Raw genomic sequence first — 27,378 nt, forward strand, 5'->3', positions numbered from 1 at the left:
ACACACAGAAGTTGCATCAACCTAATTTTGTTAAACTGGTGTGACTCTGTGTATGTATAATCATATCTGTTTAAAACTGGTTATAATATCAGTTTAACCTGCACCTGTAAATTTACAGGCATAAGCTAAACCAAGATAAATGTTGGAAAATCTCTAAGTGGCATTGACAGCATACCCAGCATTATGTGCCCCTCCCCCCGCCAAATCCCAGCACAGAAAGTATGTCGGGAGCAAGGCCAAGAAAAAGGAGGCATTGCTTAAGACTACTTCGTGCTTTGATGATTTCTGGGTTTGCTAGGATCAGGCCTTAAAATTCTTAAAATGTATCTAAGCAACATGCATAATTACATGATATTTATGTAAAGTGCTTATCACCATGGAATCCGAGTATCTAGATGAGTATGGTATAAAAACCTTGACAGACAAAAACTAAGGCCTGGTCTAAACACAAAGTTGCACTGGTTTAACTAAAGGTACGTTTCAATTTAGTTAAACAAGTGCAACTTTGTGTGTGGACACCTTTATATCAATGTAAACCTGGAATCCACAACTGGCTTTCCAGCTTCTTTGTGCTGTTGGAGTGGCACAAAGCTGGCAGAAGCAGGGCCAGGATTGGGCATTTATTTTAACATTTTCTTGAATTATGAGAACTTCTGGTATCAGTACATGCTGTAGATTTTGGAAGTCATCTTTGGATAATATAAAAAGCAGTCTTTAAAATTCAGCAATATTCTCCTTCCATATAGACCTATTATCCTTATTCAGACAAAAACTGCATTGAACTTCACGAGGTATTTTTCCCCCTGTGTAACTAGTACAGAATAGGGCCATTAGTATACATTTCCAAATGATAAAAATAAGGTTCTTTATGGCCTCAGGCTATTGTAGAGCCCAAGACACCTTTTCATTGTAAAGAAAGGAGTCATCAAAACACCACTGAATTCTCCAGTTTGCAGTCAAAAAGAAAACTACTGTGGAACGTTCAAAATATGTCACTCCACAAGAATACTGTTCTGATTTTTACTGATACGAGTAATTGTATTTTATCACGGCAAATTTACTGGGTGATGGCTTCTAGAGTTTCCTATTACTTGTTTATTTCCAGAGTCCATAACACAGCTGCACGCTGAGATTTGGTTGGTAGGTGTGAAAATTCCTCAGAGGGCTCTTTATTGGCTCAGCAGGAACCTGAAGCACAGAGGCAGCCTTTGAATGTTCAAAGCAGCTTGCTGTAAGACTGATGGTTTCATTACTCCAGTTTTGCCTTCATTTTATTGCTGGATGACAAGGCTGAAAATGAACCTTATTCTTTATGCCTAGCTGCAAATAGTTAAAGCAAAAAAAAAAAAAGGATGACGACCATATGGCTATTCCAAGGGCATGTGGAGGAATTTAAATTTGACCGCTTTTGGAGGGGCACGTTAAACAAACACATACACATTAAACCAGGGGTCGGCAACCTTCGGCACGCAGCCCATCAAGGTAATCCACTGGTGGGCCACGAGATATTTTGTTCACGTTGACCATCCGCAGACATGGCCCCCGCAGCTACCAGTGGCCATGGTTCGCTGTTCCTGGCCAATGGGAGCTGCGGGAAGCAGCGGCCAGCACATCCCAGCGGCCTGCACCACTTCCCACAGCTCCCATTGGCCAGGAACAGCAAACTGCAGCCACTGGGAGCTGTGGGGAGCCATGCCTGCGGACGGTCAATGTAAACAAAATATCTCACGGCTCGCCAGTGGATTACTCTGATGGGCTGTGACCCCTGCATTAAACCACATCAATATACACACATACATTATATGTATAGAAATAAACAGCAGTGCACTCACCATTTCAACGAAAATCCATGCGTCATGGAGCCCTCTGAATAAATGTATCCACAATACTTGGCTGTGGTGGGGTCACAGAGCTCCTCTGGCCCTGGGGCCACAGAGGGGAGAAGGAGAGAGCTCCTCCAGCCAGGGCCACAGGAGCTCACTCTCTCTCCCCGCTGCAGCCCAGGGGCTGGAGGAGTTCTGTGCCAATTACTGGGGGAGGGGGAGCCCTGTGTCCCTGCTTGCCCCCCTTTTGCATGTCCCTGAGCTATTCAATCATATATGCATTGTTGGTCCGTAGCCAGTCTGTATCTTCATGAAGAAGGTATCAAAAGCTTGGCTTTGTATAGTTTTCAGAAAACAAATATGTTCCCCCTCAACAATACAATACACACCAAACCCAAGCCATGTTTAAATCAATCTGCTGTCATGTTTGATTTTCAGCAATATACAATTGTTTGCCCAGACAATGTATGCTGTATTATTTGTGTTTTTCATAAAATGAAGTAATGTATAGGTTTCAGTAGGTATTTGTACATAGTGTAGACATAATTATAGTACTTATTTTGCATTACCAGAGAATGGTGCCATACATAAGTATGTGCTAGACTTTATATTATAAAACTATTTCTGAGGTTTTACACTCAATCTGAAAAAAGTATCCCTGAATGAAAATTGGTATACATTTTCTCAGATGTAATGTAAATAAAATGATTGAAATATTGACCCCATTGATGTTAGCAGAAGTTTTGCCATTGAGTTCAAGAGAGCCAAGATTTCAAGCAATAGATCCAAATAATTTATTTAGTTTAAAAGACATGGTAATTTACAGTTAGAGGAACAACAAAAGTTGTTTGCTGGGTTTTTTCATCTTTTGAAAATCAAAACAGCTTTGTTTATAAAATAATCATTAGTCCATAATACTGACTAGTTCACACTATTTTCAAAATCAAACCCAGTATTTACAGAAGTCAATAACTATGTTTAAAAAGTGATTGTAAATTCAGTGACTTTCTACAAGTTTTCTGTTACTACATACACATAGCATACTATTGATTAGTAATAACTAAATCTATATTAATACTAATTTATATTTATGTAAACTAGGGCTCTTGATTAATCACAGTTAACTCACGCGATTGACTAAAAAAAAATTAATCATGATTAATCGCAGGTTTAATGGCACTGTTAAACAATAGAATACCAATTGAAATTTATTAAATATTTTGGATGTTTTTCTACATTTTCAAATATATTTTAGTCTGTGTTGTAATTGAAATCAAAGTGTTTATTACTTTTGATTACAAATATTTGCACTGTTAAAATGATAAAAGAAATTGTATTTTTCAACACTGACCTCATACAAGTACTGTAGTGCAATCTTTGTCATGAAAGTGCAACTTACAAATGTAGATTTTTTTTGTTGCATAACTGCACTCAAAAACAAAACAAAGTAAAACTTCAGAGCCTATAAGTCCACTCAGTCCTACTTGTTCAGCCACTCACCAAGACAAACAAGTTTGTTTACATTTACAGGAGATAATGCTGCCTGCTTCTTAATTATAATGTCGCCAGAAAGAGAGAACAGGTATTTGCATGGTACTTTTGTAGCTGGCACTGAAAGGTATTTATTTGCCAGATATGCTAAACATTCATATGCCCCTTCATGCTTCGGCCATCATTACGGAGGACATGCTTCCATGCTGATGACGCTCATAATTAAATTTGTGACTGAACTCCTTGGGGGAGCATTTTATGTCCCCTGCTCTATTTTACTCGCATTCTGCCATATATTTCTTGTTATAGCAGCTCGGATGATGACCCAGCACATGTTGTTCATTTTAAGAACACTTTCACTGCAGATTTGACAAAACGCAAAAAAGGTACCAATATGAGATTTCTAATGATAGCGACAGCACTGGACCCAAGGTTTAAGAAACTGAAGTGCCTTCCAAAATCTGAGAGGGACGAGGGGTGGCGCATGTTTTCAGAAGTCTTAAAAAAAGCAACACTCCGATGCGGAAACTACAGCAACCGAACCATCAAAAAAGAAAATCAACCTTCTGCTGGTGGCATCTGACTCAGATAACGAAAATGAACATGTGTTGGTCTGCACTGCTTTGGATTGTTATTGAGCAGAAACCATCATTAGCATGGATGCATGTTCCCTGGAATGGTGGTTGAAGCATGAAGGCACATATGAATCTTTAGCACATCTGGCATGTAAATATCTTGTGACGCCAGCTACAGCAGTGCCAAGAGAACACTTGTGACACTGTAAACAAGAAGCGGGCAGCATTATTTCCTGCAAATACAAACAAGTTTGTTTAACCTGAACAACTGGCTGAACAAGAAGTAGGACTGAGTGGACTTGCAGGCTCTAAAATTTTACATTGTTTTATTTTTGAATGTAGTTTTTTGTATGTAATTCTACATTTGCAAGTTCAATTTCCATGATAAAGAGACTGCATACAGTACTTGTATTAGGTGAACTGAAAAATACTATTTATTTTGTTTTTTACAGTGCAAATACTTGTAATAAAAATAAAAAGTGAGCATTGCACACTTTGTATTCTGTGTTGTAACTGAAATTAATATATTTGAAAAATGTAGAAAACGTCCAAAAATATTTAAATAAATGGTGTTCTCTTATCGTTTAACAGTGCGATTAATCGTGATTAATTTTTTTAATGGCTTGACAGCCCTAATGTAAACGTATCATAATGACTCCATTCCCATAAATCTTTTAAAGTATATTACACAGAGAAGGCATAGAACATCTGGGAGTGAGCAAGTAGCAGAGACATATGAAATGGACTGAATAAAGTAGCAGTGGAAAAGAGTATAAAGGTATTAGAAATAAGAAAGAAAGGAACGGATGAAGACAAAATTAACAGGGGATCAGGATAGGGAAAGAAAACACCCCATGGAAGTGCTCCAAAGACCACTGAATTTAACAGAAGCCACTGATTCTGTGGGCTTTGAATCACACCCAGGGAGGGGCGATAAACAGGAAGAGAGACATCACAATGGTGATGAAGAAGAATAAAGACAATTTGATGAGGTATTGTTGGGGGGCTACTCGGTGGAAGATACAGGGGGGTTGCTGTAGAGAGATTAGTTACATTAAACCGGCGGTTCCCATCACGATCAAAGCTCTGTTCTCCTTTATAATCATCTTGAAAATGTCAAGAGGTTTTTAGAGCTAGAAAAGTCATCCATTTTCATTTATTAAGCAGAATTTTAGTATACCAAAGGGACTATAAATAGATCCAATATGTGGTGATGATCACCATAACAGAAAGAAAATGCAAATATTCTACAACAGATTTTTGCCCTAAACGAATATAATGAATAAAGCAATAGGATATCAAACCTGCTCAGTTTAGACTGCCCATAACTGATTATTGCCCTTGGGTATTATTGCGTTCTGGCTATTGATATTCATTTGTTACCTCAGATATAAAAAAATCACTTTTAGCCTGTTAAAATGTAGGTCTTTCATAAAACAAGATGTATACTGATGATTTAAACACAAAGTGGAAACAACTACAAGTTCTGTAATTCAGTATGGACTAGGGGCTAGCTTGCAGATTCTTCATTGCTCAAGAGATTGTGATTTGGTTGATAACTGAAATGACAGTAATTAGCTGTGAGATTTTCCAATCTTACTATGTAGGCAAAACACTAAATCCTTTAAAAGGCTAACTGTTGAAGGAGGACAAAATATAAAAGTCCCAAGGGAAAAAAAGTAGCAGTGGAATTACAACAAGATTAGAGTTGATCTATGCATATCTCTGAAGAAAGGCCAGCAGAGAAGCACTGAGTTTGTAATTTCAAACTATTCTCATTACTATCAAGGTGTCTAGATTACGTCACTGGTGCTAAGCAGAAAATGAAAGGCAAGAAGCAAAGTGGTTTCATGTTAAAACAGAAGAAAACTAAGAAATGTGCTATTGCATGGGAGGCCCACTCTCTTAAGGTCCCAATAGGCAGTAAGAAAGAGCACCAGCATAACTGATTAAGGTGGTACAGATAATTGAAGATGTAATCATACTCAAGGGACAGGGAAGTGTCATTTATATGAAAATCTGAATTCTGCTAATTAAAGCTATACAAAACCTTTCTATATACCAGCATTATAAAAATGTGATTATATCTGGTATAACAAAAAGGGAATAAAGGAAGAGAAAAGAAACCACCAATGTAGTGGAATATTTTCATAAATTGACTAGAAATATGGGGTTCCTGACTGTAACTTTGCAAAAGACCCCTGAAAAATTATAGTGTGCAATAGTTGTGATTCAACTACTAAAGAACAACTGCAAAATGTCTGTCATGGCCCGAGATAGATGGTGGTAAAGGGAAAATCATCCACAAAAGGAAAAGCTGCAAGCTTCAGCCTCCCCTTGCTTATATCAGATTAAAAATCAGGATGGACTCTACAGATATCAGTGGAATATTACTACTGAAAAACTGGCATAAGTGAAAGGTGAATCAGGCCTTGCAATTTTCTTGCATTTTTGAACATGACTTTAAATGTATACTTATGCTGATGTCAATCAAGATTTTTCTTCCATGCCATTCTAAAAAGCCCGGTCTCCTCTTAGCATCTGCAGGTAGCAGCAAGAGAAACCTGAGACTTTCCAAAATGCCAATTCAAAACTGAGGGAAATGATAGGAACTATGCCAATATAATTATAACAGAAAAATATAAAATCAATTTCTTCCAGCAGTTCTTGACATATCCATTGCTTTGAGTGAAATCTGCATCAGGACAATGTAAAGTAAGTCCATGAGAAGGGGATGGAGAAGGAGAGATTAAACAAATCAAAGTGATATAATGGGAAAGAACAAGAAGTATGAAGGAAAAGAGTTAAAAATAATGGAATGGCACAGTTATATGCAAGGCCTTGAGTTTTCCAATTGTATACTAGGTGGAAAAATGGGGTTCTCATATAAAATTCAAATGCTAGCAGTTTGCAAAATCCATCTTTTTATCACTGAATTTCTAACTTCAGCATATCCAAAAAAATTAGTATATTTAAAATACACAATCCAGATGATTTTTTTTACCCATTTACAATTAAACTGAAACAACACCACTCCAATAAACACAGAAAAACAGAGTTCAGAACACTGAATTATAGTTTTTTTCATGTAACAGATTTGTTGACTATGATGATGTTAGTTTTAAAGATAACTTGGTAATAGTTATTTTAGAAGTAAGACCTACACTCCACATATGGATCTTTCAAGTATGCCCTTCATTTTTCTTTTTAAATATAACTAAATGTTTTATTCAGCTCAGCAAAGTTTTAACTAAAACTTGACTGTAAATGAAACAATTAAATGTATAAGCTAATTTCTTTTTTTGGAGTGACTTCAGCTTACGCTATGACTATTTCAAAGGTTCCTTTCAACTGCTGATATTGCTCGGGCTAGAGACTTAAATAAAGCCAGCAAAAGTGATGCAAAAATGTTTAATGAAAACAATGGATGCACTTAATTATTATTCTGGTTACCGCTAAACTGACTTCACCTTTAATGAGTGTTTAAGAGATGCACACAAGCATATAGGTAAGACTGTTACGTCTGTGGGTTATGTTAACCAAGACTGTGATCCATTTTATTTGAATGAAACCACGATGAGAGCCTTTTTTAGGAATTTTTCATGGCCTACTTTCTATTAATAAAGGCCATATTCCTTTCCCATTGTTTAACATGATGCTTACTGGCTTTAATGGTGCTGACACATGAGAAACAGAGAAAAAGTACAGCATTTACTTGGGAAAATGATACAGTGAGGTGTCTGATGAGAAACACCCAAAATGCAGTTGTAGAAGCTGTTGGGTATATGTGAGAATAATTTATTACAAAGAGGGTGTGTGCCGATAATCCATAACATGGACACACATTCCCTATTGCTTCTACTCTTTACATATCTAAAAGCAAGTATCAAACATGGTATTCTTTGAGAACTAAAACATACTATACCCATTTTTTATTCTTACCTGTAACAGGGCTGCAAACAAATATACTGCTATAAAAATTGGAGTCAAAGAGGTATGACCACTTTTCATTAAATGGATGGTGTACAAGAAAATTAAATGCCCAGGAATCACCAAAAGGAGAAGAACTTGGGCTGATTTGTTATTTATTCCTGTAAATACAAAAAAAATGCAGTTTAGCCCTTTGAAAGCTGGAAAATATTTTTATCAATAATAGAAGGGGTGCAAATTGTACCCTTCTGGTAGGGCATGCATGATTTTCACCATCAAATTCCCTCAGAGTTTCTTCTATGTTTAGTGTCTGCCAGGGGATCAACAGGACCCCTGCCAGCAGAGGCTGCTGACAGTCTGCTCTGAATCAGACCATCCCCTGGCCACCTTGATTGGGTTCCTTACCTAAACATTACCACCCACTTTTAATTGCAGTAGGCCCCTATATGTTCCCTCAGAAGAGGCAAAGTTTTGGCTACCTTTACCTTCTACATAAAAGTCCCTCAGAGGACTTTTTATATTGCTAAGCAGTAACTTTACATTCACCTATTTTTTTATTTATTAGTTAGAAGTATATTTAATAAATATCAAAGAGCAACAGAAGCTACTCAAAAATCAACTCTTACCAAAAGCTATCACACATTTACAAATGGTACCTTCTGTTTTAAATTTAAGGAAAAACTGTGGAAGTCAGAGCAACCATTGTGTGGTTGATAACAACATGACTCGAAACTTCCCATTACAGTATCATCACCTGGATGGAATAAAACCATTATGACTTAGGCTAACAATGTGAAGCAGGAAATAAAAAGTTCTCAGCATCAGGGTAAAGTTTCAGCTACAACACTGTCTGCTGGTTTATAGAACAGTACTAGATAGCTGAAGGATACTTTTCCCAATTAGTAGTAAAGAGGGTAGAGAGAGTCAGGAAACAAAACAAGTTCTGGGAGAATCAAGTCTTAATATGATTCAATTCCTACAGGATAGGCTGACATATTACAGAATTTACACTTGAATGAATGAATGAAATTCCTTATTAGCCAAGAAAAGCGAGGCTCTACACTCAACTTGACGGCATTTCTTTGCTTCTCTGTACATAAAGTGATAATACCACATCTGATCATTTCCAAAATTTAAGGCAGTGGACAGAATCTTATTGATTTTTGGGGAAAACTGGAAAACCAGAAAATCTCAGCTTAGAGGAAAGTCAGACTACCTGGTGCTGCGGGCAACGGAATCTCTGCTGCTGCCTACACATATCAGAGGAAACAGCATAACTTGCTGTATGGGGAGACTGAGTAGCTAGGAGGCTAACAGACATGAAAGCATGGGGGGAAGGGTTTTTGGGGGGGGTGAGAGGGGAAGGTGGGGACTAGGGGATGGAGGGGGAAGCAGACACCTGAAGGCCAGTGGGTGGGTGATGAAGTGGAGTTGGGAATGGGAGGTAAGCAAGCATTCTAGAGGGGAGCAGTGGTCATGGTGAGGAAGCAGGGATCAGGAAGTGGGAGTGGTGCTGGTGATAAAGAAGGAAGGACCCAGAGAAGAGGGTCCAAGAGAGTCAGTGGGTGGGTTTGGGAAGAGAAAGCAGAGATTATTTATAATGAACCCAGTATTTAATCAGCACACTCTCCACAAATACTGGAAAGAGAAGGACACTGTGTGCATGTGCGTTGACTCCTAGCCAGGGCTTGACAGCGAGGGTAAACGGGGTGTTGGTAGGGAACGGGAGTGAACTTCTGAGGTTGGATGGGAGAGAAGTTAATGAGTTAATGGAGGATAAAAGGACAAAGCAGCTCTGAGTGCAGCAGTTTGGGGAGTGACTTTAACCCCTCTTGACTTCCATCTCTGCCCCTCAAACCCAGTTACACTTCTCCCACTCCAGCCCTATACACGACCTCCCTACCGCCCAATTGTTATAGATAGAGGAATCTTTCATTACTGTCTACCTATCACAGCAACAGCTGAATATGGTGCCTACTTTCATTGGGTGTACAGGTCGGTCTACAGAAGCAAAAAAGAGTGCAACAATCTAGTTGCAACAATTAACAACCACCAACACATACCTGAACCATAATAGGTTCTGCATGGGTAATAGCAACCCTTTGCTTCTTCTGGCAACTCTCCAGGAATGCTATGTAAATGGAGGTAGGTAGAAATTCTGCTAGCTTGAATTGCCACTAAATTACCACCAATACCTGAAACGGAAAAAGAAGACATCTTTCACTGATTCTTCTCAGACAGATAACAATTTATCAAACTTTTATCAACTGCTATTATACCCATCACACGGTACAAAGGTCAAAAGGTGAAAACATCTTCACCATGGAAATTTATGATTCTGCTTCTACTCAGGCCAACACTAAACACAATATGACTGGAAGACTCAGAATAAAATTGAACTCAGCTTTTGCCCAGATTTGATTTTCATGGAGTCATAGATATTTTAAGGCCAGAAGGGACCGATATGATCATATAGTCTGACCTCTTGCACAACGTAGGCCATAGAACCTCAGCCAGTAATTCCTATATCAAGCCCATACCTTCAGTTTAAGCTATACCACATCTCTTTAAAAAGATATCCGGTCTTCATTTAAAGACTAAATTGCTTTTGGAACCAATGCAAGAGAGCCATGATACCCTTAGAAGCATGAAAAGGACTGCATGCTGGTAAGGCAGTTTAATGGTTGCAGAATTCTATGGTCAGAGAATTCTGACTATTCATCTGCTGGAAGCCTGGATTCAAGAATTTTAAATCCATAATTGTCTTTGGAAATCAGGTATAGGTAAATAGAGAAGTTTTATATTATCCATCTTTATATTAAATTTTTCCAAATGATCTAATTTTTCATCACTTTTTCCCTTAAGGAATGAAAGCTTGACTATTATAAATATATTAATGTATTGGACAATAGAGTAGAATGTACCACTTTAAACCATCAAAGATCACTCCACTCAGGATAATAACTAAAAATGAGGGAGGGGGCAGAGAGTTTGATTCCACCAGCAGGCAGCTGATGAGAGTGGTATTTATTGTGGAGGCTCTGGACAATAGTTAAAGAGCTAAGGACACTATAAAGGGAAAAATATGAGAAAAACCTCGTATTTAAAAAACACTTAATCTAATCTAGGACCACACACCCCAGATGTCTTAAGCATAATCAGATGGTTACTACATAGCTTTGCTACTGGGCAGACGTTAAGGTTGTCTGGCTGCATTAACTGTGCATATCTGTACTTTAACATGTTTGGAATTCTTTTAAGTGAAATCTTAATGCTGAATTTCCAGTACTTGGTTTAGAGATGAAGACAACATCTCTAAATTTTTTCACCCTTAAGTTGTAAGTTCTTTCAGACGTAACTATTTTAATGTAGTTATTTTTGTCATGGAATACTGTTAGGATATCAATACTGAACCTAGACTCTCGAGGTTCTTAGGCAGCATACTTAGCTGTTGAACCATGACAGAGCACTTAAACACTACCGTGGACCAACAGCTTTAGTCCTAAAGGCCTACAGAGCCACAGCAACCAAACAACAGGCCTCTGATTGGATGGACAGGCAGTCCTCTCATTGGGAGCCTGGATAATACAAAGGCCCCAAGAGGAAGAGGAAGCTGTCTGAGCAATAAACCACTGCCTGCTCACTGCTGCCTAGATTGCCTCACCTGACCCTGCCTTGCTGCCTCACCCAGTCTTGTCTGACGACACTTTGTTGCCATGCTGCCTTGCCCTACCTTGCCTCTGTAACCTGCTAACCCAGTCCCTTGGATTGGATCTTCCAGTTACTGACCCCTGCGAGAACTCCAACCATTGCCCCGTACTGCCTCTGATACCAATCAACCTCTTGGCTAACCAACCACCCGCACACACTTTACTTCTTTGGACTGGCCCATGGCTCACCTCTGTAAGATTATTCTGAACTTAATTTTATTAGTAGTATTTTGCCAAAATATTTTAAAATAGAACACATTTGAAGTTAAGCCACTATATATAAGAATAGTGTACAGTGTATATATATTGTCAGTATAAAACAAAGTAGCTGCACCATACCAGTATAATGCCACATTTCTATGCAACAATTCTGGTGTTAATAAACCACAAGAGCATAGCCTCAAAATGGTAAATAGTTGTTTAAAAAAGTATTCTGAAATAAATCTATGGAAATAAGAGTCATAGGAAAGAAAATGACTTCTTCTGAAATTAAATAAAGAACCTCAAAATGTTTGGATAGCATTCAAAACTAAGATGTTTCTTTGAAGCTCTAGATTCAAATAATAGTTTGTAAGCAAACAACAAAAAATGTAGATAATGTTCACAATTCTGATAGGAAGATAGAAGTTATGTCAGGATAGAGATAGAAAGGACAAGACACAACAGAAAACTGAGCTGCAATTAGTCAATCAGAAATGTTCTTATTTCCCCAATTCCAAATTTCTGTTAATGGATTCCACAAGGACACATCCAAAGCGAGGGTAGGGTTGTTGTTTTTTTGTTTTGTTTTTCAATCAGGCTATTACTGCTGAATCCACTTGGAAGGAGACAAACTATTTCTGTAGGGAATCTGTAGAGTTTCTGAGCAGATATAGGAGTTTGATCTCTAGAGTTAGGCCAGTTCCATAATCTGGTGAGCAGAGGAGTAAATAAACAAAGTTATTCCCTTGTCTGCCCTCATCCAGGAACAGGAAAAGCCCTGGAAATTCTTCTTTTCTTACCTTCATGTTTCATTACAAAGAAAAATGTTTCCTGCAATGTAATTCCAAATTTATGGAGAAACCCTTCAGGGAGTCCCTGAGGCTTAAAATCCCATCTTGGAGCTTGAGGCTATTTCCCCATTTTGGGAGGAGCCAGTAGAAATCAAGGGGTGAAAAAGAAAATGAGCACCTGAAGAGAATTAGATCTTTAGAGGCTAAAGATGTTGCTGTAGTGGTCTTAAGGGCTGAAGAAAAGCTTATCTCTGGAGACCACATGAAGAGCTGGGAAACCCTCCGGGAATATTTATAGACACCTTTTTAGTGGGAACAGGAGAGGAACATCTGAAGACAGTGTGTGTTCGGAGAGGCTGCTTAAGACTTCAAAATCTCCTCCCCTCCCCGCCATCTTGAAGATTGCTGCGAATAAAAATCTAAGCTAGCCTTTGAAAGGCAGTTCTATCTTGCTGCTTCTAGAGATGTAACATCCAGGGTGACACACGAAATGGATATAAATAACTTCCTGAAAGGTATAAAAATCTTGCATTGTGATTGATTGCCTCTTGCGTCAACAAATGTATTAAAAAGAAAGAGTAATAGAGGGTCTGAAGCTCTGTCCCTAATTAATAACAATGGAAAATGAGAAAGGCCAAGGTTAATATTGAGGAAAATGACTTTCTGCCTCTTTGGAAGGATAATACACAACTGACTAGGGGATAGACATGCAGACTGGTCTGTGAAATGTGGTCTCAGATGTTAAGCCTTTGAAAGATGGCTATTTATCATCATCAAGTGTCTTTGCATCCTCCATGAGCCATGTCTTAGAGGAAAACAGAAAATTGGTTTGAAAGAGGAAATAGTGGCCTTTGATTAAGGGAAACCTGGTAGAGACCCTGTTTTGATTTATTTTTTGCCTTCCTCTGCAGCATGGGGCTTGAGTCACTTGCTAGTTTGAACTAGTAAATAGTGGATTCTCTGTAACTTGAAGTCTTTAAATCAAGATTTGATAACTTCAGTAACTCAGCCAGAGATTATGAGCCCATTACAGGAGTGAGTGGGTAAGCTTCTGTGGCCAGGAATGTGTAGGTCAGACTAGATGATCATGATGGTCCCTTCTGGCCTTAAAGTCTATGAGTCTATAAATTGACACAGTCCCCCAGGACAATGAAAAGAGCAAAGAAATGGTATCCAGTTATCAAGGAAAGGTGACAGTATGGCCAAAGTGGTTAGACAGAGACTCTTTTCAAAAAAGTAAGCTGTTCACTTTTCTGTTTTCTCTGCAAGTAAGCTGAGAATGTCTTATCTTGTTAGCTTCTGAGAAATACAAAACTAGATGTTAAAGTAATTCTTTTATTTTAATACTATTTCTCTGTTTTTAAATAAATCTTGCTAAGATGACTGATGTATAGTTAATTTTATGCAGAGAACTCTGTGAACTCTAAGGAGAAGTACTGAAGAAGTTTCTGGAACCTACACACCTCCTCCTCAGTCTTGATCAAGGGACCTGGACAAAGGTGTCCTATCCCAGCGGCTTGTGTTGTCATTAAGCTTCTTCAGGCAAACACAAGGGGGAGAAGCTGATGGACCAAACAGGACATGAGAGGTGGGGGTTTTGGTCACAAAGTCTTTCCATTTGTCTGGTGATCATCAAGTCATATTTATCAGTTTTGAAAATATTTCAGATTTAATTATCTAAATTCTCATCAGCTACAGAGTTAAGGATTTTAAAGTTATTCATACCTTAAGAGTATCATTCCCAAATGGAAAGGTATTTTTCTGTAGTAATATTCAATTTGTTTCTTCTCATAGCTGCTTTTTTTTTTTTTTTTACCATGCCCATGAAATTACTCAGGCAGTACCAGACTAATTACATCACTGAGGGTAGCAGAAAACCATTAAAAGATACAATTGTGTAGTTAACAACATTAGAAAAACAACAGGTTGTCAACGGCTGTTACTCTGAAACAGGTTGTCAATTCACCAGATTACTGGTGTGAATCCTTAGCTTTAGAATGGACTCCTTTTTAGTGCCTGAGGCTGTAAAAGCCCTGTAATTGATAGCATTAAGAAATTATCTGCAGGTATACCTATGTACTGCTTCAAAGCACAAATTTATGTTTATTTTAAATCAGAAATATGTTTCGTGAAAAAAAATTATTGCTGTCATCTTGCTATAGCATTCTGGTTATTATAAAGACTAATTTTGCTAGTTTCTTTTTAGTCACATGGGAACCATAATATATAATGACATTTTCTTTTAAAGTAAAAATCTTAAAAATGGACTTGTATTCCACACAGAAAAGCAGATGTGCTTAACTTCTGCATAAGAATACTACATTGTCAGTAAGGATAACAGAAGTTAAGCTCTCTAGCAGACAAGGATGCCATCCCTGACTTCATTATTAAAAAATACCAAAAAAACATGTCACTTCACTGAACCAATCTAGAGTTAAAAGACAGCCCTTTTCCTTAGGATAAATATTTCTACAGAAAGGTTGTCAGCCCTGTTCATTGTCATTTAACAAACACTCTCAACACATAAGACCCTGTCCATGGTACAACCAAAATCACACCAGTTATCTCTGTAAATATGGTGGCTAACATAATTTCAGTGTCTAGCACTGGAAATAATTTTTTCTGAGAACTGTGTTAAAGGAGCTTTGCTACAGACTTTACTGAGTTAGTCTGTTAGCTTGGCTATGTAACATGGATATAACATTTCTCAAAGAAAAAACACCTGTCCTAATTTATCATGGAAACAATGTTATGCTATGGCTATGCATGTTAATAGCATAGTTCTAAGTATTTGAGGTGTTTTAAGTATACTTGACGTGTTGTACTAATATATATTTGCCCATCTTCAGATTCACTGTATTTGATTACAAAAAAATAAGTTGCTCTACAGCACATTATATATATATATATATTTAGTTTGTGCGTGTGTGTGTGTGTGAGTGTGTGAGAGAGAGAGAATTATCTATTTTTACATCAACCCATCATCTTCATTTTATTGTGCACATGCACAGTCAGAGATTATGTTAAAAGAATATTAAAATTGTGAAGTCAAGCACTCAGCCAGACCCAAGTTGCTCCCTCCCTCCCCCCACCCCGGTCCAACTTGTCTCTCACCCTTCCAGTCATTTCCACCATTTGTCTGCCCCTGTCACCGGCTCCTTGTCCCAGTTCTTCCCAGGCACCACAGCTTCTCATCAGATTTGCTTTTCCCCCTACCCACCTTACTGATTCCCAATTATAGGCTGCTTGCCTAGCAAGTCCAAGTTCCCTGAGCTCCTCCTTCAATCTCAGTTTCACCCTTCACACCAACTGCTTCCCAGTTCCCCCCAGCCATCTTGCCCAACCAGTTCCTGTCTCCCAGTCCCAACCCCTCAGGTCCCAGTCACAGGTTTTCCTCCCCTTCTGTCTCGCAGCGTCCACTCTCAGTCTTCCCCCATCCCCAACCACTGTGGCTCCTTCTCCCAATCTACTCCTTCCTCTTCCCTCACCCTGGTCTGGCTCTTGGCTCCCTGTATCTGAGTCAGGCACCTTCTTCTTCCATGCTGCCTGAGCACCAGCTGCAGGGAGTGGGGTGGGGATATTGAGAGCACAAGGGAGATAGTCTCTCTGCTCTCTCTCAGTTCTGGTGTCCAGTCCCACCCCGGCCCAGAGCAGCCAAGAGCTGAAAGTTCAGGGAAAGTCCTGCGGAGCCTCTGTACCCTAGGAATGGACACACTCAGCTGCTGTATGCAGATGGTGTATGCACAGTCCACATACACAGGACTTGAGAGATACTGGTGCATGCTCAGCGTGAATGGAATTTTCCAAGATTTTAGCCATGCAGGTCTAAAGGCTCTGCTTAGCGTGTGCAAACAGATTTTTCAAAGGCTTCTTGGAACATTTGGGCAGATTTCCATAGGAAGAGCAAAAGGTACAGACCTGACACAAACATCACCCCTCTGCTAAATTTCAAATCCCTTCTCTAAAGTATGGAGATCTAGAGCTTCTCAATAGCCATTTTAAAATATTTTTAACATGGCAAAACAAAGTATTTCCTCCCCCCAAGTATTCTCTGAAATGACTGAACTGTTTTGGCTGAAACTTTCCAAAAACTTTGAAGCCAGAGACAGACACCTGGCATGGAAAGTTTCAGCTTAAATGGTTTACATTTGACAATGTTGTAAACAGCTGAAAACAGAGTCTTATAAAGGGAAGAGTTGGGTAATCTTAATGTATATACCTCCCTCCTTCAAGGGTCTGATCCTACAAGCTACGGAGCACCACCTGCAAGTCAATGGGAGTTGAGGCCATTTAGCAATTCACAGAAGACATTCAGCATAGTGTAGAATCTGACTCCACCTCTATAAAGATGTTCAATATTTTTAAAAAGTTTCTAGTTGTGTGCACATCTCCCCAACCCAATATGTCTAATCAAATGCTGATGACTTTTGCTATATCAAGGCTGCAATAACTTTTTAATCTACAATTTGAGAAATAAGTTATATGTACATTGTTACGATGAATCCCAAGAGCAGATAATTTTTATATACACATACAAAAACATATACCTATTGTAGGTAGAGCTGGTATACATTATGATACAGTCTTTAACATGATCACATACTATTTCTTCCATTGGCCCCTCCCTGCCTCATTCAGTGCACAGGATGAATTGTGGTCACCAACTGAGCAACTATTCGATATTTCATTTTATTCTCATTGTCCGATGTGTGCCCCATATCTTATTTACAGGACACTATTCAAAAGCTTAAAAGTATACAGCATTATTAATTTCCTCATGGGCTTTTCTAAGGTACTCATCACTATAGTATCTGAATGCCTAACAAACATTCATGAATTTATTTTCACAACACCCCTGTGAGGTGAGGTAGTTGTGTTATTCCCATTTTACAGATGGCACAGAGAGATTAAGGTTAAAAGTGTCCAGTAATTTTGGATGCCTAATTTGAGACACCTGTGACCACATTTTTCACAGTACTTAGCATGATATAGCAATTAATATGTTCAAAGCACAGCTCCCATTGACTTCAGTTTCAGTTGTGAATGCTCAGGACTTCTGCAGATCAGACTTCAGGGTCTCCAGTTGGATACCCAGAAAAAATAAAGGTACACATAATTAATGGCAACCAATGGAAAGTCTAGTTCAAATGCCTTGCCCAGGTGCTCAGGCTCCAGTCCGAGCCCTAGAACCCTCTCACCTCACAAGGTTCCAGAGCTCGGGCTCCAGCCCAAGCCTGAAAGTCCACACAGCAATGAAACAGTGCCGGAGACCTAGCTCTGCAAGCCTAAGTTGGCTGGCACAGGCCAGCCACAGGCTTTTCTTTGCTGGATAGCCCTACCCTGAGAACACAAGAGAGCCTACCTGCTCTCATTTGTGGCGCCTAGTGCCACAGTGGCCCCCAGCATCCAAGAGAAAAATTTGCAAGGAAAAATTTGCCCCTGCAGGCCTGGGATGGAACATGCCAGGTCATTTTGTGGACACAGCACATTTGCAGTCTGGTCAGCTTATAGGAGCTGTATGGGGATGAGGCATGCTCAATGCAGATGGAGCCTTCAGAATGTTTAGCTGCAGAACTTTAACAAATCTTTATAGAACATGTACTGAGATTTTCAGACGGTTACCAACTTGACCAAATTTGAGCAGATTTTAAACAGGGACAGCAAAAAGCACATCTCTGACATTCGAACAACTCCCTCACCAAATGCTGAGTCCCTGCACCACTGCATGGAGGTGCTAGAACTTCTCAGCGAAATCACTGTAAAAAATTTCTAATATTGGCCAAAAAAAAAAAGTACTTTCCTTGCTGCAGAAATGGGCAAACCATTTTAGCTGAAACTTTCCAAAACAGATAAGCCTAAAGCAGACACCTGGCAAGGAAAATTTCAGCCTAATGGCTAAAATTGGGCAAAGTTACAGGCAACTGAAAACAGAGCCTTATAATAGGAAGCATTAGTCAACCTTAACTACTGGTGTACCTATCAGCTCTGCCTATAATATCAGTTAGTAGCAGTAGGCATACTGAATATAAGTAATGTACAATTCACCCCAACTTTTCTCCTTCTAGAAGCAACCTAATATTTATAAAAAGAAAAGGAGTACTTGTGGCACCTTAGAGACTAACCAATTTATTAGAGCATAAGCTTTCGTGAGCTACAGCTCACTTCCTCAGATGCATATCGTGGAAACTGCAGCAGGCTTTATATATACACAGAGAATGTGAAACAATACCTCCTCCCACCCCACTGTCCTGCTGGTAATAGCTTATCTAAAGTGATCATCAGGTGGGCCATTTCCAGCACAAATCCAGGTTTTCTCACCCTCCACCCCCCCACACAAATTCACTCTCCTGCTGGTGATAGCCCATCCAAAGTGACAACTCTTTACACAATGTGCATGACAATCAAGTTGGGCTATTTCCTGCACAAATCCAGGTTTTCTCACATCCCCCCCACCCCCATACACACACAAACTCACTCTCCTGCTGGTAATAGCTCATCCAAACTGACCACTCTTCAAGTTTAAATCCAAGTTAAACCAGAACATCTGGGGGGGGGGGGGGGGGGATAGGAAAAAACAAGAGGAAACAGGCTACCTTGCATAATGACTTAGCCACTCCCAGTCTCTATTGAAGCCAACATTCCACACAAAGATGGACTACAAGCCGTCAAGAACACTATCCCCGATACTGTCACGGCTAACCTGAACTTTGTGACTTTGTCCTTACCCATAACTACTTCTTCACATTTGGGGACAATGTATACCTTCAGATCAGCGGCACTGCTATGGGTACCCGCATGGCCCCACAGTATGCCAACATTTTTATGGCTGATTTAGAACAACGCTTCCTCAGCTCTCGTCCCCTAAAGCCCCTACTCTACTTGCGCTATATTGATGACATCTTCATCATCTGGACCCATGGAAAAGAAGCCCTTGAGGAATTCCACCATGATTTCAACAATTTCCATCCCACCACCAACCTCAGCCTGGTCCAGTCCACACAAGAGATCCACTTCCTGGACACTACAGTGCTAATAAACAATGGTCACATAAACACCACCCTATACCGGAAACCTACTGACCGCTATTCCTACCTGCATGCCTCCAGCTTTCACCCTGACCACACCACACGATCCATCGTCTACAGCCAAGCTCTGCGATACAACCGCATTTGCTCCAACCCCTCAGACAGAGACAAACACCTACAAGATCTCTGTCAAGCTTTCTTACAACTACAATACCCACCTGCAGAAGTAAAGAAACAGATTGATAGAGCCAGAAGAGTTCCCAGAAGTTACCTACTACAGGACAGGCCTAACAAAGAAAATAACAGAACGCCGCTAGCCGTCACCTTCAGCCCCCAACTAAAACCCCTCCAACGCATTATTAAGGATCTACAACCTATCCTAAAGGATGACCCAACACTCTCACAAATCTTGGGAGACAGGCCAGTCCTTGCCTACAGACAGCCCCGCAACCTGAAGCAAATACTCACCAACAACCACATACCACACAACAGAACCACTAACCCAGGAACTTATCCTTGCAACAAAGCCCGTTGCCAATTGTGCCCACATATCTATTCAGGGGACACCATCACAGGGCCTAATAACATCAGCCACACTATCAGAGGCTCGTTCACCTGCACATCCACCAATGTGATATATGCCATCATGTGCCAGCAATGCCCCTCTGCCATATACATTGGTCAAACTGGACAGTCTCTACGTAAAAGAATAAATGGACACAAATCAGATGTCAAGAATTATAACATTCATAAACCAGTCGGAGAACACTTCAATCTCTCTGGTCACGCAATCACAGACATGAAGGTCGCTATCTTAAAACAAAAAAACTTCAAATCCAGACTCCAGCGAGAAACTGCTGAATTGGAATTCATTTGCAAATTGGATACTATTAATTTAGGCTTAAATAGAGACTGGGAGTGGCTAAGTCATTATGCAAGGTAGCCTGTTTCCTCTTGTTTTTTCCTACCCTCCCCCCCCCAAGATGTTCTGGTTTAACTTGGATTTAAACTTGAAGAGTGGTCAGTTTGGATGAGCTATTACCAGCAGGAGAGTGAGTTTGTGTGTGTATGGGGGTGGGGGGGATGTGAGAAAACCTGGATTTGTGCAGGAAATAGCCCAACTTGATTGTCATGCACATTGTGTAAAGAGTTGTCACTTTGGATGGGCTATCACCAGCAGGAGAGTGAATTTGTGTGGGGGGGTGGAGGGTGAGAAAACCTGGATTTGTGCTGGAAATGGCCCACCTGATGATCACTTTAGATAAGCTATTACCATCAGGACAGTGGGGTGGGAGGAGGTATTGTTTCATATTCTCTGTGTATATATAAAGCCTGCTGCAGTTTCCACGATATGCATCTGAGGAAGTGAGCTGTAGCTCACGAAAGCTTATGCTCTAATAAATTGGTTAGTCTCTAAGGTGCCACAAGTACTCCTTTTCTTTTTGTGAATACAGACTAACACGGCTGTTACTCTGAAACCTAATATTTATGATACTTAGATGAACAATATTTTAGATTTTCAATACTATCTATGAACATTTCTGAGCTAAGAGTTAACCAATCACAGGGTATGAGAGGTATTATAGTCATACCTACTATATAGTTTGTGCAACAGGCCAAAGATTAAATGAAGTCAACACAATAAGGAGAGAACCAATTCAACACAAATTCTCCAATGAAATGTGATTTTGGGTATAAAATATTATAAAGGTAATATGTACAGGATCTGAGGAGATTCTGATCTCTGAGCAGTGATTTTAAATCAGCACAATCCACAGTTCCAAACAATGAATTGTGCTGATTAGTCCATCTGGCATTCAGCCAAATAGTCTGATTTCTCATGCAGTTTTTATGATAAAAATAACCATCAAGGACACAAAAAAGGAGAAAAATATTCTCAATTACAATAGTCAATGCAGCTCCAACGACTCTATAACAAGGGACACCACTAACAAAATACAACCAAATTATTTCTCCAAAACTTCAAATTGAAATGCTGCCATGGAGATCTGACCACTGATCTCATAAACTTACATTTTAGAGAACTGAAGTGCTTAGATTAGCTCCCTTATTATCTTAGTACCTACATGCATTGTCCTTTCTTACAAATTTCTTGTCTTCAGAGATGCATGTTGTATGCATTTGTATTAAAAGTTTCATGTTTGGGGGGAAATAGGCAGAATTAGATAAACTATTAGGTTCTCCTATACAGCTGTCTTTCCAGAAACAATTTTGAGCCAACATTGTATGAGCAAGTTATTACTTTTTTATAGGAACAATATTTGTTTTGGCTAACGCATGTAGCCAGGAAAATAATGTATTTTAAAAATTGGTTCATTTTACTAAAATTGTGAGAATATTTTGGATATAATTAACAAATTATGATGTGGAAGCTAATAAATCCTGAAATAATCTTGTAAAAAATTTAAAAGAAAGAGACTTTTAGAAAACTCAAAAACAGCACAGAGCACACACCATTTTACTTGTACAAGGTAACAACTAAGAAAAAGTAAGAACTATCACCCAAAATATGTCAGAATTAAATATCCATAAACAGGATCCTCAACCTCTATATATGCCAAAATAAAGATTGAACTATGCACTTACGCATAAAGAATAGGTGCCATTCTGAGGCCAATTCACTTTCTTCCAATTGAGGATGCAAAACAGTCCACTCGCTGCCCAACCAAGTCTCTCCACTACCATACAAACTTATGAATATATTTTCTTTCTGATTTATAGCAGCATCAGATTTCATTGTTGAATAGTCTGAGGCTACCTAATAGCCAAAGCATTTTCGTGTTGTCTGAGAGCTCCATGCACAGTTACTCTATTTTAGAGCAATATATGTATTTATTAAGACACTTTACTCTTCTAATGGGGAATATTTTGCATTTTTAAAATGGGGAATGATTGCAGGGGATTTTCCTCATATATCCCCCACACATACACATCACCACCATCCCACCTGAAAACAAGTGCTTATAACAGGCAATGGCCATTTACAAAATATTTGTGGAAAAACAGAGGGTCTGTTGTTCAACTTACCATACTAATATGAAAGAAAATATATATTTATGCCATATATGTGATCTTAGTTTTCATCTCTTTGACAAAAGAAATACAATTACAGTTTTGTATTACAGTTCTCATATTGATTTCTGCAAACCTTTTCGCAGTCACTTTGATCCCTACTTAAATTTTCTCCCCAGGTATCTGACCATCTTATAATAAAAAAAAACAGCTAATGAGCAGAACAAGTTAGTGGCATATACGAAGTATAGCTCTGTTTTATTATTAAAGAGGATGGTTTTATGCCATCTGGATAGTAAAGTTTTATTATCTAATCCTGCAAAGCATTTGTGATTTGCAGGAATTTCCAGATTTTGTAGAAACATTTGCATAACACAGAAAATGGACAAAATATCTACGTATACACTGCTGTTATATATAAAATCACTTCTACACCTCATCTATTTCTAAAATACTAGATTATGTTTTGTTTGAGAATTATACCAAAACCTAAACATAAAGTATCTATTTCCATTAGCTTCACTTTATTTCATATCTGCAGCACAGTCTGAAGCAAATTGTTCAGATTATTATCTTCCTTATATTATTATAATTATATTATTTTTGGCAAATACTTATAATGAGGTACCAGACATACCAGCCCTTGAAAGCTGGTAAGGAAAACTTTCAGGGTCAGCATTACTACATTCAGAGGGATTTTGTGGGAAAAGTCTTGTGGGACAGGGACTGAGCAAGAGGAAGGGGTCCTGGAAGCATTTTGGGATTTTGAGGGAGAAACTCCCAGCTGCTGTCCTTGTTTAGGGCCCAAGATAAGAATTCTAAGCGTATGGAAGGCTGGAAATCCCCTCAGTAGGGCTGATTCAGGTGGTGCTGGGTATACCCACACAGTCTCTCTCTTGTACCATACCGAGGGAGCAGGATAAGCTAGCAGTTTTAGGTTTTACTTATTTGGGCCTGCCGTAAGATAGACTTTGAAGCAGTGTCAGACTTTCCGATGCGGGGCCCTGCCATCTTCAGAAAAAGACAAGAGAAGAAAAGTCCCTGGTAGGGGAAGTTTGTGTTTTTTTGTTTTGTTTTGTTTTTTGATTGGTCAACAACAGTGATATTTCAAAAGCTACCTATTCGGTAGTTCACACGTAGGATCTTTGATAATTAATAAGGTATGTGCAGATATGTTTATGTAAAAGGATTTTCTAAATTCCAATTTTATACTTTACACTGACAACAGCAATAATCAAGAGGCACCAGAGCAACTATGAAGCACAGGAGAGCCTACACTGAATAAAAGCAAATTACTTACCTGAAATTTCCTCTTTTAGAAAGCATATTATAATATAGCCACATTCTTAGCCAGGGGTTCTCAAACTGGGGGTTGAGACCCCTCAGGGGGTCGTGAGGTTATTACATGGGGGGGGGGGTCACGAGCTGTCAGCCTCCATCCCAAATACCCTTCACCTCCAGTATTTATAATAGTGTTAAATATTTTGAAGTGTTTTTAATGTATAAGGGAGGTCGCACTCAGAGGCTTGCTCTGTGAAAAGGGTCACCAGTACAAAACTTTGAGAACCACTGCTCTTAGCTTTCTGTGTCCCATATGTGGATAGCAGAAATTCCCTTAGCTATAGAATTTGAGGGTAGCCAAGCATATACCCTCTCAGCAAATATTATGTTCTCCACTGCTTGGTTAAGGGGGAGGAGGGGAAACCAGCAGCCCTTGGTACCTCTACTGGTGAACAGTAGTAGTAGTAATTATTTATTTATTTATTTATTTTTGAGGACGCGGTAGAAAGTTTTAAGAAACATATTCCCCCAACTCTTTGGGGAAGTGGATGAGAAAATCAATGAACCCAATATCTTCAGGAGAACAAGAATTATACATAATCTTTTTCTGAAGGGAGATGTTATAACAGACTCATTCTTAGCAATTAAAAAGCTCTATGAAGTCCAATCACCACTCCATGGATGTTAAAAAGGGGAAAAGCAAATGAAGAAATGAAGGTTTCACACAGTCAACTTGTGTGAAGGTACCATTTTAAATAGAAGCATAGTTTTACTTAGATAGCCCATAGTCTTTAAAAGACATTTAATGGGATGCCACCCTTGATACAAACAATGGTGATGTATCAACCCACCTAGTATGTGTCCACAGTACCACTGAGGACACATTTTTGGATGCTGAATTCCGAATCGGAGAAATTTGGAAATCCACTTTTTATTTTACTATTTTGGACTGATTCCCTGCCACTGCATCTCAGATATAGGTTGCCACTTTGACACCATGAAAGCTTGTGTTACTCCCCAATTACACTTTGTTCAGCTTGGAAACTCAGCTGCAGGAAACTTCAGTTCACATCGCACATCTGGAACACTGTATGCTCAAGTCTCAGAGATTGGCTGAATGAGAAAATTGCTACCTAATGCCTTTCAGTACTAATTTAAACAATCATTGGTTTCTTGTCAGGCCAATGTTTCTCCTTAATGAACACTGATTTGCCAAAGGAGGGAAACTGCCATAAAAACCTTTGCCAAATCTTCCTCACGATACACGAGAGGTTGCCATGGGGACCTACTGGCCTTTCTTCTTAGTGTTCTTTTGATGCATTGACAGAGGTTGTCCTGGCAACCACTGTCAGCAGCTCTTTAGCATTTCTGCCCAGTATAGACACACATTAGTGGAGGGACTCATCTGTGGCGGTCTTGATGCAGTGTTCCACTTCAGTGCAAGGATGTATCTAAGACAAAAATATGGCCTGTTCTCCACCTCACCATTCCAAAATCAACCACTGACCTACACAGATAGTTGGAAGTATTCCATCAGTACTTTTGCAAAGACTGTGAAAGCTTGATGAAGCTGGATGTTAGTTCTTTGACATAAGACTTTCACTTGACACAAGGCTGTCTGCAAGGAGAATCTTAAATGTTTTGTTATACTGATCAGAATTCTAGCTGATAGTCCAGTTGCCTCAAAGCCTTCAGCTACTATAGTTTCAAGCCACTACGGTAAGCAGTGGGTGCCTTATACAAATCTGTCATCTCTGGTGCTTATTAATTCCAGGATCTTGTTGCATAAAGCTCCAGAATCAAGAAGTTTGCCAGCTACACACCACAGGAAAAGCAATTAAGGCCAAGATTTTCAGAAGTGATGTGATTTTGGAAGCCCAACTTGAAAAACCTTTAGAAAGAACTGGTTTTCAGAAAAATGCTGAGCAATGATCCTCTGAAAGTCAGCTCCCTTGACGGTATCAATCAGTCTCTTCTGAAAACCCTAGCTTAAGTGGTTTGAGGAAAGGTGAATTCAGAACTAACATTTATAACCAATGCATCAAAGAACATCTCCACCATCAATGGTTAAAAACAAGAAACAAAGGGCTGCCAGTTCCACACATGGGAGGATCATACTACCTGGTAGTGGTAACTGAGTGTTTAGCTTCCCTAACAGTTTATGGAACCAATTCCTCCCAATCTTTGGTCAAAAATAGCTAAGGTCTGCTGACCCTCACAGAATGCTGCAAGGCATACTAATTTGGGACTTTGAGGAGTAAGGGGAACTGAAATTCAGGTGGGTAGTTGTGTTGAAGATAGAGTTTTTTGGGGTGTTTTTTGGGTTAGAATAGATGCTGACTTTCACTTGTTTATTAATTCAAGGGCATCTAGGGGTATGTCTACACTAGAAATGGTACAGCACTGCAGTGCTGTAGCATAAACACTTACTAAAACAACAGAAAAGTTCGTCCATTGACAGTGTTTCCTCTAAGCTGCACGCCTGTGCGGCCATACAACAGTCCATCGAGTGCCGTACACTTGATTATTACAGTCATACACATCCTCAGCAATGGCGACTTGTGTTCAGGTGCCCTTTCCCCCGCTGCTGCGCTGCTCCTGCCCTCTGTCTTGCAGCTCCTAGCCAGTTGGTCCTGGGAGCCTCCCGCTTTCTGTGCAGAGTGGGGAAGGAAGGGAGGGGTGCTGATGTCAGGGTGTCCCCCTCCTCTCCCCATGTACCATATCTCACAGAGTGGTGGGGCTGAGTGGGGGAACAGCGCCAGGGAGTGAGACGGAGCTGGTGGCAGCTGCTGCTGTGTCTGAACAAGCTTTCAGACTGGTGAGTGTCGCTCTGCTTAAAGTGACAGCACACACACTCTCTCTCTCTCTCTCTCTCTCACACACACACACACACACATTCTGTCTCACACACACTATCTCTCTCTCACACAAACATACACACTCTCTCTCTCTCTCTCACACACACACAGAGTCTCTTTCACACTCACCTCCCAACACAAACTTGTATTATCGTTTTTGTTCTTACTTCTTGGTACTTCCTGCAATGCACATATATGCGCTGTAATTTTATTCTTTCAAAGTGCTGTTATTTTATTTTTTTGTCTGGTCTATGCATTTCATAATTTTATTTCTCTCTTATGCTTAAACTTAATTCATTGAGTAGTGAGTTCTAAAATGCCTAACCTGCCCTGGCTGGAGTAATTATCCCTATGATAACTTTTAAAAAATATACATTATATCTAGGTTTTTAATTTCTACTGGTGGCACACATCCACACATTACCTCAATATTGGTGCACATACAAAAATTCATTCCACACATAGATGGAAAAAATTAGAGGAAACATTATCCATCGCTGTAGTAAATCCACCTCTCTGAGAATAATTCTTCCATCAACCTAGAGATGTCTATACCAGGCTTAGGTTGGCTTAACTACATTGCACAGGGCGTGAAATTTTTCACATCCCTGACCAACGTAGTTAAGCTGACCTAATTTTGTAGCGTAGACCAGCCCTAAG

General features: G+C 39.4%; 1 protein-coding gene across 3 annotated transcripts in view; it reads right to left on the reverse strand.

The window, feature by feature from the left end:
* Nucleotides 1-27,378, reverse strand: part of SLC41A2 (solute carrier family 41 member 2) — a 96,451-nt gene that overhangs the window by 5,609 nt on the left and 63,464 nt on the right. For all 3 annotated transcript variants that reach the window (XM_073323973.2, XM_073323974.2, XM_073323990.1), the window contains 2 exons: nt 9,883-10,014; nt 7,832-7,980 (listed from right to left, as the gene is read on the reverse strand). In XM_073323973.2, coding sequence (XP_073180074.1) covers nt 7,832-7,980; nt 9,883-10,014 — 281 coding nt within the window. The remainder of the gene's footprint in view (nt 1-7,831; nt 7,981-9,882; nt 10,015-27,378) is intronic.

Source organism: Lepidochelys kempii, chromosome 1 (assembly GCF_965140285.1).
Source record: "Lepidochelys kempii isolate rLepKem1 chromosome 1, rLepKem1.hap1, whole genome shotgun sequence".
NCBI lineage: Eukaryota > Metazoa > Chordata > Testudines > Cheloniidae > Lepidochelys > Lepidochelys kempii.